The sequence below is a fragment of the Rhinolophus sinicus genome, linkage group LG03 (genome assembly GCF_036562045.2).
Source record: "Rhinolophus sinicus isolate RSC01 linkage group LG03, ASM3656204v1, whole genome shotgun sequence".
In the NCBI taxonomy this organism is placed as follows: Eukaryota; Metazoa; Chordata; class Mammalia; order Chiroptera; family Rhinolophidae; genus Rhinolophus; species Rhinolophus sinicus.
In genome coordinates this window covers 10,836,893-10,851,344 of record NC_133753.1, presented here as the reverse complement: position 1 = coordinate 10,851,344, position 14,452 = coordinate 10,836,893, and the positions used below count along the sequence as shown (strand labels likewise).

The window sequence follows — 14,452 nt, the reverse complement described above, 5'->3', positions numbered from 1 at the left end:
TACCCATTTTCCAGATGAGAAAACAGACACCCAGGTCTCAGAGCTAGGAAGTGGCCAAATCAAGGTGAGACTCAAGGCCAGTCTGACTACTAAGTTCCAGCCCTCTCCACTTCAGGATATACCACCTTCCCATTTCTGCCTTCTCAGGAAACTATCAGAGGCCATGTAGCATTGCAGCTGCTTGCTTTATGTCTCATCTCCCTTCCCTGACGGTGAGCTCTGGAGACAGCCCCATGGCTGTGCCCAGACTCCCTGCCCCCTCAGTGCCTAGGCCAGAGCCTGGCACCAATGAGGTGTTCTGTATACATTGGTTGAATAAATACTGGCTGGATTTCAGGAAAAATAACTCAAGAGAAAGCCTCAGGCCAACAACCATCCATCTTTCAAAAGGATCCATATGTGTTCCTTTCTGCCCGCTTGGGCGTTTTGATCAATGAGAAAACCCCGGGCCAGGAGGAGGATAAAGATATCGCTTCATCACAAATGGCCAGGAGAATTCCTGCCATCCCTGGTATAGCATGGCCCTAGCAAAAGGCTGCTTACTCAGCCACAAAACCTTTCATGTGCATTAGTTATTCGTAGAGTCCCTAACTTTGCCATTGAGCCAAGTTGATTAGCAAAGCCAGAACGAAGAATGCCCACCCGGAGAGGTGACAAGCTGAGCCCCAAAAGGGATGAACACTGAGAAACAAGTGGGCTCTGGCCGAGGGCCCTGTTCCTAGGGGCAGTGTGCTGTGCATGACAGGAAGTTTCCTGAATGGGGGTTCCAGTCCAGGGCGCCCCAGTCCCTCAGCTCAGCTCACCCCTCTCCCTGAGCCGTCAGCACCGAAGCTGGGAACCCCACAGCATCCTGTTCTGAGATGTCTTTTTGCCAGCTCGCAACCCTTTGTATATGTTTGATTCTGCCTTTTGCCTGGGTCTTGGTTGTATTCTAGATTGGGAAGGCTTCCTTCCAGCAGGACTTTCCTCCTTGCCAATCAACCATGTCCCTCTGGCTCTCCATCCTGAGAAGCAGTAACCAGATCTTGTAGGGGCCTAAGATCTGGGGAAGGCATTGTAACAAGCCCTCCGTCCCGCTGGCCTTGCAGAGGTGGCCCTGGTGCCGAGCATCCACAAGCCAAGATGCCAGTTTTCTTACGGACACAAAGCTTTCTGGGCTCGTGGGCTGTAACTCTTGGGTCACTGCTCACTCTCTCTGCAAGTCCCAAGTGATCCAGATTTACATGTAGGGATGTGGACTCAAACCAAACTTTGTTTCAGAAGGAGCAAGGTCTAGTCCCCTTCAAAGAGGAAGACAAAACACAGATGTGGAGAAGGAAGCTCAGAGGCCCAGGCGACTCGGGACCAAGCCCGGCCCTGCCCCGCCTGCAGGAACAGGGCATGGTCTCATTTGGGCAGCAGGGAGGAAACTGCTTCCTTGAAAGTGGGACCAAAACTTAAACATCAGCCACCGTGAAAGGGGATGTCCGTGTGCTTCTGTAAACGTTCCTATAAACTTTTGGATACTTTGGAGAAGAAACCAGGCATGGAGAGAACAAAAGAGCCAGGGCTCTGCCACAGAAGCAGTTTGCCAAAAAAAAATTAAACCTCAATTGGATCAAGTCTCTAGATCTAACTCAGACCAGTTTACAGAAAAATAGAGGGATGAAGGAATCTGTTAAACACCACCACAAGAATGCTGTCAGCAAAACCCCAAAGGTAGCACATTCTGTACAGGACAAACAGCTCAGCCTCTTCAACAGATAAGTGGCAAAGGGAACAAAAAAGATTAAAAGCGAGTTAAGAGGCGTGTCAATCAAATGCAATCTGTAGACTTCCTTTGGATCTGATTCAAATCAACCAACAGAAAAAAGGCATTTATGAGACCATCAGGGAAATGTGAACACTGCCTGGATATTTAATGATAAAAAGGAATTGTTTTTTGTATGTTTGATGACGGCATTGTGGCTTTTTTAAAAAGAACCTTTATCTCTGAGAGATACACTCTGAAGTATTTAAGGATGAACTATGATACCTGGGATTTGCTTTAAATAAATCCACAGGGCGAGGGTAAGGAAGAAATGAGACTGGGTCTCTGCTGATAATGACTGAAGCTGGGTGATAAGTAGGTAACTGTTCAGTATGCTCTCTCTGCTTTTGTCCAGGTTCAAAGTTTTATAGTATAAAAATATTAATTACAAAAATATAAAAATTTTTTTAAAAAGAAGAGAAGGCCCTAGTTTTTAATCATGGTCCAGTACTGACTCTCTGAGAGGCTTTGAACAAATCTTTACCTTACTGAACCTCAGTTTCCTCATCCAGAGCCTGAATGGGTTCAAAATCTGGCTTGGCCCTCATTATCCTGTGTGACCTTCAACAGGTTTCTTAGCCTCTCTGTGCTTTGGGTCCTTATCGTACAACAGCAATCCTACCTCATAGGGTTGTGGTGAGGATTAAATGTGTTAATTCATGGAAAGATCCTGGCACACAGCACTATATAAGTGTTTGCTATTATTACTGCTGCTGCTACTGCTGCTGTTATGGTTGTTCATCATTTTTTATTCTGAGGAGGAGGAAGAGGACATTCCTTTGCAGATGTGGCCCTCCTCTCCTAGAACACCAAAGTTTCAAAAATGTTTCCCAATTCTCCCCGACTGCACACCACCGCTTATTCCATCCTCCCTCCACAGGTTCAGACCTACGTTCTGGGAAACACCAACCTTCTCCTTCTCCAGCAATGACCACAACGCCCCCTCTCGGGTCCTCCCCCCTCTTCTGCTGCCTGTGTGCCTAGATGCCCCACTGCCTGTTGCCAGGCCCACCTCTCTCATCCTGGTTCCTGGAGAGAAAGTGGTGGAAAGAGACTCCCTTCCCTGTCCCCTCTCCTGCCCCCTCCCCATGACACCACCTCTTTCCAGGCCCAGAAAGACTGCTGTAAATCAGGAAACAATGGGGTGGAGTAAAGGGAAGTTACAAAGAACTCTGAACTTATGAATGTCTAAGGCTGAACTTTCTGGAAACGGATGGGCCTGGTGCCAGTCCTCACTAGGGTTCCTAGATTGTATTTTTCTTACAAAAGGGCCATTATGAGGGTTCTGCATGTCCCGTGTGGCAGGTTTGGAGCTGTAAAAACTGCATGACATCATAGGGACCAGGAGATGAATAGGTTTCCCAGCCCTGTCCTTATTCTCCAGGGCACTAGGATCCTGGAAAAAGGTCTTGGGGGGGGGGGGGAGAAGCGATGCTTCAGAGAGCCCTGCAGCAGTTCCCAGCTGCTCTACAAAAGGGGCCCTGGGAGACTGCCCAAGACATTAGGTAGAGCAGCCCCCCTGGAAAACCTGGAGAGTCTCACTCTAATTGTTATTATGCACCCTTCCTCCCTGCAGAGGTGCTCAGGTCACTGGGCTGTTCCAGCCCCACAGGACGTCCTGGAAGGCCATGCCTCTACCCCAGCCTCACTTTCTCTTCATTTGCTGTTGGGATCATTTCTCTACCAGACGAGAGAGGAGAATGTGGCCTGGTCGGCAGGAGAGCTGGACTCCCATCCCACCTCTGCAGTTACCTAGCTCTTTGGTGTCCACGTTCCCTTTTCCATGACAGGAAGAGGCTAAAGTTAAGGATTGTTCAAGGCCCTGCCAGTTACAACGCTCCAGTGGTCTGCTGCTCGTTATAAACAAGTGTGTTACTATCGTCTCCACCAAAGCTTCAGTCCATGGCTTGACTGGACCCCACGCTCTTACCCTTTGTACAGTCATCTATATTCAAAGTGACCATCACCCAGCACCCCCACCTCCCTCTCCCTTTCCCCCTCCACACCTCACCCCTCGAGACCAGTGAGAATGAAGAAGTTTGGGTTCAGGAGTATCCAGTTTTACCTTGTGGCGCTGAAGGACACTTGTTTGCAATATTATTTGCATGTATTCAAATGTAAATGCACATTCATTTGCGTGAACATATAGGAGACATTACAAAATAACCAACCCAGCAACCCAGCCTCTCTAACAGTTGGTTACAGCTCAACATTTCAGAGCCCTAACATGGGACCAACAAAAATCTCCCTAAGTAGACCGATGCCTTCCTAAACTTTTGGGATAAAGGAAGAAACTACGAGAACTTCAATTCACATTAATTTTTATCACATCCTTTCAATTTTTCTATTTCTTATGTATGCTCTATACTTCCCAAATCATATTAGCATAACAGGATATGTATGTAATTTATAAATATGCATATAACGGGGGTCCAGGTGCAAAAAGATTTTGCCGATGGGGCACCCAAGCAAAAAAGTTTGGAGCCATCACCACTCTAGACCATCTCCCAAAGCTGGAGAAGATTTTGGTCTCTCAAAGGTTTTGGTCTGACCACAGCCAAAGCCACCAGGGAGGATTCCAGGTAACCCTCCGCCAAACCCACACTGGCCAAAGCTCACTGCGCTCCCATCACATCTCTCACTCTCCAACTCTTTTGGGGCCTCATGGCATATGGTGTCTGCTTTCCCCAGAGGTCTACTCTCGCTGTGAGCTCCCATCAGCGACGCTCCTTTCAGCCAAAAAGATTTTGGTTTACACTCAATGAACCCACTTTCTTTCCAGAACAGTTGGTCTTGGCCCTGAAGCCTTCTTTTATTTCTGGAACATAAGCTCCATTCAAGGAGTGTTGAAGAGAAAGCACTCTTCCTTTTTAGATCTCTCTCTGGGATTCACTTACTAAGTTTGACCAGGTACATTTGTTATTGAATAGAGAAAATATGAGCTTGGTCTTTAAATAGGTAAATGATAAATAGATATGACTGAAAGATGGATCGATGGATGGATGGATGGATGGATGGATGGATGGATGGATGGATGGACGGATGGATGGAAAAAAATAAAGAAAAAACGAATTGGCTTTCTAGAGAACTGTCACTAAGACAGAAAATTAAACTACTCCTTAGACGGGAGGATACCCAGAGATACAGGCTGCTAAAAGTGAAAAAACTATGTAGAAAGTAAGCCATTGTTTCACTGGTGCATTGAAGGGTAGCTAACAACCCACTGGGGCGGACCTGCTGGATTAGGACACGGCCTTCAGCAGACCACAATGGATAGGAAGCTTAAGATTTTGGGCTACTCACCCACGCACTGGTTGCTGTCATCCATCTGGAATCCAAAGCGGCACATGAGAGGCCTCGAAATTGTGGGGTAGTTTGCAGCTGGTAGCGGTGGGGCAGCTGCTGGGTACGGACCTGAGTAGGGGTTTGAGTAGGGGTTCGAGTAGGGCCCTCGATACACTGGGTTTGTTCGGGGGATGCATAGATACCCGCCATTTTGGTTAACACACATCATGTCGCCTCGGCAGGCCTCAGGGATGGTCCGGCATTCATCGATATCTGGAAGGTCGCAGAAAGGATGAGCGTTAGTGGTCCCTGGCCATGCTGTGCATGGAGCTTATTTAAGCAGAGCTCTGTACCAAGAGAGCTATGAAGGACCCCAAAACACTCTTTTCCAGCATCTGCTCCCAAACACTTAGGGCAATGCCCGGTCCATCACCCGCAGGTTGGCTGAGTTGAATCAAACTGACCAGTATCAGCCATCAAGCACCACCATCACGATGTTGGCCTTGGCCACCAAAACCTGTATTATCATGTGCTTAATACTTTTTAAAAAAAATGAACCCACATTTGAAATCCAAGTAAATGTAGTTTTTTAAATTTTACATGACTTCAGCAAATGAAAACACTGTCAATTTGCATAAATAGAAGGTATCAGTAAAAGTAAATATATAACTACAAAAATACAGAGTGCTTTTCTGTGGGTGGTACCATCTCAAGTACTCACGTGCCCATAGGATACTCAGGAAACACTGGGATAGACCTAAGAATCATTCCCATTTCTACTCCAAATAACAGCTGGGCAGGGACGAAAGAGTCCCTTGCGTCAAGAAAGACAAGGCTTGGCCACGGGCTAGTCACTTGTGAAGTAGAGCCTTACTTGAAAGTCAGCTCACACTGTGCCAGCAAACAGGGTCCATTAGCACCAAGCTGGTGCTCTGCTTGTTATGCCTGGAAGGTGAGGCAGGTGCTCTAGAAAACCAGCCTGGCAGGGCAGGGGCAGGGGAAGCCTGAACTCTGGTTCCAGTAAGAGCAGCTGACCTGGTCCCCACACACTGGGCCCCTTTCATCAGCGCTGGGGTCTGCTTCATGTGGGACCAGAGGCTGGGGGAGTGATGCCTGAATCCTGACAGCTCACCCCAGCCATCTCACCTGAGAACATCTCACACCAACTCCCACCTCAGGAAAGGGAAAAGTTGAGGCTCTGGATGCCTCGTTCAGTAGCTGTCGGCTTAAAATCATGCGTAAAACTGGTGGACCAGAAAAGATGGCTGCTGCCTCTCTCTGCGTCCATCAGCGCCTCCTCATGCCCCTTCCCTTTAAATCAGAATGCAAGCCCAGATTTCCCACGGCAGGGTTTTATTCCTCACCACTCGTCATTTTTTTAAACCATCTATCTACCCTCTGATTCTCTGAGCTGGTGTGAGCTCAGGGAAGACAAATGATTTGGCCTGAATAAAATATAATTAAAAAGCTAAATACATCCCTGAGGTGGGGGCAAGTGGGGCTGCCTTATTCTTTTTATATACCCTATGCACCATCCACAACAAACTATACTCTGAATGTCCTTTCTGCCCTTGGACTTTGCTTATGCTGTTCCTTCTTCCTGAAATGCCATTTCTCAGGATCTTACTCATTGTTCTCATATATATAACATCATATATATAATTGGCTATCTATACATACATATATACATACGAGTATGTATGTATATATTATACTCGATTCAAATGTGACCTCCAAGAAGGTTTTATTGACCCCAGACATAGGCATTACTTTCCCCCCTCCTTTTACAGGGACCACTGCTATCACCTCAACTTGGCAATGACTTTATTCCTACTGTAGAGTTCACTCCATCTAGGGCGACCTCTCCTATAAGATAGTATGCTAAGAGAACAGCTCCCAAAATGTCTGTGCTAATCCTGGGAACCTATGACTACACTGGCTTACATGGCAAAAGGGAATTAGGTAGCACATAGAATTAAAGTTGCTAATCAGCTGACTTAAAAATGGGGGATCATCTGGGTGGCCAAGTATAATCACGTAAGTGCTTAAAAGTGGAAGAAGAGGCAGAAGGGTTGGTCAGAGAGATGTGACAGAGGAAAGAGATTTGAAGCATGTGAGGGACTTAACTCACAGAGCTGGCTTTGAAGGTAGAAGAGGGGACCATGAGCCAAGGAATGAGGGCGGCCTCGAGAAACTGGGAACGGTCCTCCGCTGACAGCCAGCAAGGACACGGGGTCTCAGTCCTACAGCCGCAAGAAACTAAATTCTGTGGAGATGTAAACTGGTGCAGCCACTACAGAAAGCAGTATGGAAGTTCCTCAAAAACTTAAAATAGAACTACCATATAATCCAGCAATCCCACTTCTGGGAATACATCCAAAGGAGATGAAAACTGGATCTCAGAGATATCTGCACTCCCATGTTCACTGCAGCATCACCACAATAGCCAAGGTATGTAAACAACCTATGTGTCCATCGATGGATGAATGGATAATGAAGATGTGACACACACACACACACATGCACAGGAATATTATTCAGCTACAAGAAAGGACATCTTGCCATTTGCAACAACATGGGTGGCTCTTGGAGGCATTATGTTAAGTGAGATAAGTCAGAGAAAGACAAATACTGTATAATCTCACTTATATGTGGAATCTTAAAAGGCCAAACTTGTAAAAACAGTAAGTAAAATGGTGGTTGCCAAAGGCTGGGGGCTGGAGGAATAGGCAGAGGCTGGTAGAAGGTACAAACTTTCAGTCCTAAGACAGTAAGTTCTGGGGATCTGACGTACAGCACTGTGACTATAGTTAACAACACTTAGTTTAAGCCACTAAGGTGGGGGCAATTTATTATGGCAGCCATAGGAAACTAATAGCAGACAGAGAGCTCCTTGGGGCTAGGGATCAATTCTTATTCCCTTTGCCCCCTCACGGGGCTTAACCCAAGTAAGGTGACAGACACAAAGAACGTGATGCCTAAAAGGGTGTCATGGATTCCAACCATTCCGTGGCGCCGTTCCTTTCCATGGGCAAGGCTAATACAGATCTGACGATATTGAGCAACAGCGGAGACAGAACTGGCCTTGCAGTTGGGCTATCACTGAATGCCCCCACGCAGCAAAGGATCTTTAGTGGCTTCTCACCTATACACTGTCCTGACTGGCGGTCCAGGTCAAAACCATTCGTGCATTGTTGCTGAAGGAAAGGGGAGAGGAAAAAGGCAAGGTCAGTTTACTTATTTTTGTTTAACTATAAAAATATTACAATGGCATCACAGAAAGTTTGGGAAACGGAGTTAAAGAGGGAAAAAACGTCCATAATACCAACACCTGTTTCATAATAGCTATTTGTCATCCTCCCCCCGCTCCTTTCTGTATATTTTCTTACAATCATTCCACACTTACCATTACTTTTCAAGCTCCTGCACCATTGCTTCCAAACCCCCATTTTTAGCGCATGGTTTCATGCTCTAGTCATGAAAAGCAGTAATAATTGCATTGGATCTGCCAGATGAGGCACGTCCTGTGTTCATCCCTTTTTGGGAATGGATATGACTGCTTTTAAGGGCAATCAATTCACTTTGGGTGTTACTAAACCTCACCTTCTCAGCGCCCAGTATGAGTTCTTTGTACCCAAGGAAAACCTGAATGTGAGGTCTGTACGTCAAATGAAAGCTACTCAGTGATGCAGTCAGTTTTCTAAGAAAAGCAGAATTGGGGAAATTCCTCCATTTCAACCTGAGCAAGACAACTACACAAAGATGCTTTCAGAAATAGATAGGTCTCCAACAGTCCCCAAGGGATGTAGGCTTCACGCACAACTTGAGTTACAATTTCATGCATTTAGAAAAATGTCATGGGGGTTGACAGTGGGCCATTCGGGAAGACGCTGGAGCCCAGCATTTTATAGGAATAAGCCAAAGAGGTGTGTTTCTGACTGTGGGAGCTCCACCCCTGGCCTTCCTTGCTGTTTCAGAAGTTCAGCTTCCCTGCGCAGTGGGATGGTTTGTGGAGATGACAGATTTAGCTTGCATTCCTGGGAGTAGGGTCAGGTGTCTTAGAGCCTTGGGGCAAAAGAAACAGAGCACAGAGCCAGGAGGCTGTGCCATAAAGCTCAGGAAACCAGGAGAGCTGGGTTCCAGCCCTGGCTCGCCGACTAATGCCAAGTGCAGGCATTGCAGGGGCACGACCACCCGCAAACACTACAGCACCACCTTTGACTGAACACTGACAATAAGTCATGACCTCCCTCCCGAGGGACAGAAAGGAGGGAGCTTGATCCAATTGTGAGTCTTGGATTAGGAGTCACGACACTGATCCCAGCCCTGACACTAATGAACTACATCACCTGGGGCAAGTCTCAAGGTCTCTGAACCCCAGTTTTAATTTCTGTACAAGGAAGAGCTATATTTAGGTAAACTGTAAAGCCTCTCACACCCCCACAATCCTAGGATTCTAAAATGCATGGCTGGACCCCCTGATTTTCAACACCTTCTAGATAATTAACAAAATAAAAACCTTACCTGTGCATTCCCAGGACTTAGAAGACAGAGAGCCAGAATGGTGACAGTGAGTAACCTGCAGAGGCAAAAAGTTGACATAAATGCCCAAGATACTTCCAGGAGCCAGGTCTGGGGGCAAAATGGATCTCATGCTGCCCATGTGCTTACAATGACGATGCCACCTTGTGCTTATATTGGGGGAGGCCTCCGGAAAGACCAATGGGGACCCCAGATACCCCTACCATCCCAAATAGAATCAGGTCTCTTCTACTGGTTTCATGTGCTGCGATAATACATTAGATGGCATTTCTTTTAAATAAAGGGTTTTGCTGTTTCAAAGAACAAATCTAAAACCCACTGCGGTGGTATTAGCCATGTATTGGCCAGTTGTTTTGATCTTTCCTCTTTACACAGGGAGACTGGCCTGAGTTTTGAACATCTTTATTCTGCAATGGATGCAGAGTGGCTGAACCATCATGTCCTCAAAACGATGAAAGGAAAGTGCAAACATGAAACACTTGGGTTCCACGGAAGGAAGGTGTCACAGGTATGTCACCTAATCCCAGAGCATGCTCCATGCAGGCTCTGAGGGAGAAGAGGAGGGGACCTGGGCAGCCCCATGAAGAAGCACAGCAGGAAAACCTAGGAGGGGTCAAGAAACCGGGGTTCAGGATGGCTCTGCATTCACAAGCCCCCAAACCTCTCTGAGCCTGCGATTTCTACCCTTCATCACCCACAAGCTTCTGTCCAATACAACTGTAGTTGCCAATATGCTTTAAAAATACAAAATCGATACCATCTCACATCCATCAGGACAGTTACAATCAAAAAAGCAGAACACAAAAAGGTGACAGGCAATAACAGGTCCAAATTTCTAGGTGTAAGAAAAGTAAGTCACGGGATGTAATGTACAGCATAAGGAATATAGTCAATAATATTGCAATAGTGTGGTACAGTGTCAGATGGTTGCTGGACTTACCATAGCGATCACTTCTTTAGGTATATAAATGGTAAATAACTATGGTGTACACCTGAAACTGATATGTTGTATGTCAGCTATATTTTTAAATAAAAACTTGCTTTTAAAAAAGCAGAAAACAAGTGTTGGTAAGGATGTGGAGAAATTAGAACCCTTGTGCACTGTTGGTGGGAATGTAAAATAGTGCAGCCACTGGAGGAAAACAGACTGGCAGTTCCTTACAATATTAAAAATAGAATTACCATAAGATCCAGCAAACCCACTTCTGGGTATCTACCCAAAGAATTAAAAACAGGGTCTCAAAGAGTTATCGGTGCACCCATGTTAATAGTCGCATTATTCACAATAGCCAAGAGATGGAAGCGATCCAGGCATCCACAGACGGATAAACGGATAAACAAGATGTGATGTCTACATACAATGGAATATTATTCAGGCTTAAAAAGGAATGAAATCCTGACACATGCTACAAATTGGATGAACCTTGAAGACAACATGCTAAGTGAGATAAGCCAGGTACAGAAAGACAAATACTGTACGATTCCACTTATGTGAGGTGTCTACAGCAATCAAAATCATAGAGACAGAAAGCAGAATGGGGGTTGCCAGGGGCTCAGGACAGGAGGAGATGGGGAGTTGTTTAATGGGTATAGAGCTTCAGTTTTGCAAGATGAAAAGAGTTCCAGAGATGGGTTGTACAACAATGTGAATGTACTTAACACCACTGAACTGTACACTCAAAAACGGTTAAGATGGTAAAAAAAAAAAAAAAAAAAAAAAAAAAATAGCGCCGGCCTGGTGGCTCAGGTGGTTAGAGCACCGTGCTCCTAACACTAAGGTCGCCAGTTCGATTCCCACATGGGCCAGTGAGCTGCGCCCTCTACAGCTAAGATTGTGAACAAAAGCTGGGCTGCCAGGAGCAGCCTGAGGTTGGTACGCAGGCAGCTGAGTGCTGTCGTGAGTGGCCAGCAGCTGGACTGGCGACCAACTGTGTCAGCGGGGGGAGTGGGGGTACGCATGGGCCAGGGAGCTGTGTCCTAAACTACTAGACTGAGAAACAACGGCTTGAACCAGAGTGGGGCAGGGGGAGGTAGAAGAAGGGGGGGGGGGAATGGTAAAAAAAAATACAAAAATCTATGCAAATATAGTTTTATTTGGTGCTATTATTATTCAGTTCAACAGGGATTTATTTGAGCAACTAATAACGCAGATGTGGACCCTAGGCAGAAGAGCTACAAAACTATGACCCAATCGCTGCCCTGGAGAGCTGGCTGGGAAGCCACCTGAATTGATAACATCTATATACTTTGCTTAGGGCACTGATAGAAATACCAATTGAGAGCAATGAGAGCCACGCGAAGCCTTCCAGAGAAGGCTTCCTGGAAGAGGTGATCTTGAAGGCTTCATCAGTAGAACAGTGGACCAGGGACATGGTTGGATTCAGTGGCCTATTACTGTCAAATACCCCTCCACTTTATAATCTCTCCCTTCATAAAAAGAGTATTCAGCAGATTACAAAACTCACTCAATCCAGGACACAAGACTCATGTCAATCAGCAGCTGTGGGTACTTGGAGGGCCCCAGAATTAAGGGGACATCCAGAGGGACCAGAACCCTGCTGTGGTGCTAGGAGATGCAAGCCCAATTCCTTCATCTAGTCTCCAATCCAAAGAATAAAGGCTCTGAGCGTCCACAAGTTTTCATTTCATCTAAGTGCCTGCGCGAGCCAGGTTCTGAATGCTGGAGACAGCTCTGACCTTATAAAGCGCAGAGCCAAATCCCAGGGCTTTTTGATAGTTGCCACAGCCAGATTTATATCTGGAAGGAATGAAAGAACAATAACAAATTTATTTTCCAGGCTGTATATTATGAATTTCAATGTTTTCCTGTTTCTTCACATGAAGTTTCCTCTCGGTTAGTTATAAAACCCTGTCTCGTTTATGTTGGAGACAGAACAGGCTGACAGAATACAGTGGACTTCAAGAGTTAGTGGAAAAGGCATGCTAACCCCGTTTCTCCCCCTACTCCCGATTCCCCTGTTCCCTCTGGCGGGAAAGCAATCCCAGGACAGGTCTCTTCTGAGAGGTTCAGCCTCAAACCCAGCCTCCTGGAAGAGCCACAGCTGTGTCCTGGGAGCCAGATAACCTCCAGGCTAATTGAGAGGGTTTTCCAAAAAAGTGAAATAATACACAAGCATGCTGCTCTCACAATGTCACGAACAGTTGCACCTTGTCATGAAAAACTCTAGAAAACTCCAAAAATAAACTAACTTTAGGAATATGGGGTGGGGTTGGGGGGACATTTGATGCTCTTAACGAGTCCCTGGAACTTTCAAACACAGGTGGGTCCACCCACTTTGTACATCACCCTAAACTGTGAGGAAAGCCAGAGAGGCCAACGGAATCCCAGGGCTGTGTATCCCCAATCCAGGATGATATCATTACAGCTTAGTTTTCAGCATATGTGCACGCGCATACATGCATACACACATACACACACACACACACACAATCTGTCTAAAGCAGTTACATTTTCAAGAGTCTGCTGGATAAAGACAGCAGATGTGATCTAGATAAAGTTCTCCAAGGTTTAAGGATTACTTGACTAGAACTGCAATTTCCTTAAAGAACAGCAGAACGTTTGCTTACATGTGGTTCCGTCTGAAATCCCCACTTTTCATTAGCTTGAGACTTCTGGGTCGCATGCCCGTGGTGAATCCCACGCATAGGGCAAATCCAGCCCTGGGACGTTCAGCTTGCCCGTTCACTTGTCCAACAGCCGACGCAGCAAAATAATTGCTAGTGAACCAGTAATTGGGCTCCCGAATTTAAATACGTATATAAATTCTTTTAAAAACACTCCACAAATTTGCTGCCCTTTCCGAAAAGAGGAAACAAGCTCGGAGGTTTTTGCAGACCTCTCTCGGAGGCGGACTCCGTATTCTAAAATACCCACTCCCAAAAGAAGGCTTCAAGATGGAAATTACAGAGGCGCAGCTTTTTATAATTAACAATATCATTGCATCACTAGCTAATGCCTTTTCCAACATCCTGACACCGCCTCACTCAGTCCATAGCCATTTTCCACCCATCAGGTTTTCAGGAAGGTTTCCAGACCCTGGAGGGCGAGTCCGGAGGGGAGAACCTACCTTTTAAATCCTGGCATGTCCAAGATGCTGAGCAGGAGAAGCAAAGGGGGAAAGAAGAGGTCGCAGTGCGGGACCCTCGGAGCAGCTCTGAACGCCGGCCTCTTCTGGGCCCGTGGGGCTCGCTGATATTTTATTCCGGGGGCGACAGCGAGTCGCGGAAAGGACAAGGGGGAGAGCCTGGGTCCTCGGAGCCACTGGAGAGCCGACAGTTGAAAGCACCTGGTTTTGCTTAGCCCTCTTCAGTAATTCAGCATTAAACCAATTGGAGGAGGAATGTTAAAAATGAACACTTCATTTTCTAAGTATGTTAAACAATGCAAATGGGGCCTCAGTCTGGACACAGCTGGTTCAGATTACAGCGCTCACCAACTGGCTAGACTCCTCACAACAATCTTGGGGCGTCTGCCAGGACCCAGTGCTCAGCGCTGGGAGGAGAGCCCTCTCCCCGCGCGGAGCAGCCGCACTCGGCTCCCAGCATCTCGGCTGGAGGCGATTGGCGGGCAAGTGCCGGAGGGTGGGGTGCGGGGGGCTGGGAGGGTCTGTTGACCCTTTACTTCCCACCCAGGGAGGACACCCCCGGGCTGGGCGGTCGTGGCCGAGGCGGGGGGCGAGGACCCCGCACACCAGCAGCCCCTGGCATTGGGACACCCAGGAAAGTTAGTCGCCGCTGGGAGAATAACTTGAACTCATGACAAACAGCGCGACAGGGACTAGGACCTTATGATTTATTGGGAAACCAGAACCAGCG

The 14,452-nt window shown here is 46.8% G+C and overlaps 1 protein-coding gene across 2 annotated transcripts in view; it reads right to left on the bottom strand.

Moving 5' to 3' along the window:
• The window catches only part of FBLN5 (fibulin 5), a 70,747-nt gene extending 56,654 nt beyond the window's left edge, over positions 1–14,093 (bottom strand). The window contains exons 1-4 of one of the 2 annotated variants that reach the window (XM_019745227.2): positions 13,705–14,093; positions 9,599–9,653; positions 8,220–8,271; positions 5,093–5,347 (exon numbers count right to left, since the gene is read on the bottom strand). In XM_019745227.2, coding sequence (XP_019600786.1) covers positions 5,093–5,347; positions 8,220–8,271; positions 9,599–9,653; positions 13,705–13,721 — 379 coding nt within the window. In that variant the 5' untranslated portion in view covers positions 13,722–14,093. Of the gene's footprint in view, positions 1–5,092; positions 5,348–8,219; positions 8,272–9,598; positions 9,654–13,204; positions 13,529–13,704 lie in introns of those variants that run through there. The other variant, XM_019745225.2, reaches the window with a different exon arrangement.
• Between the last annotated feature and the right edge of the window lie 359 nt (positions 14,094–14,452).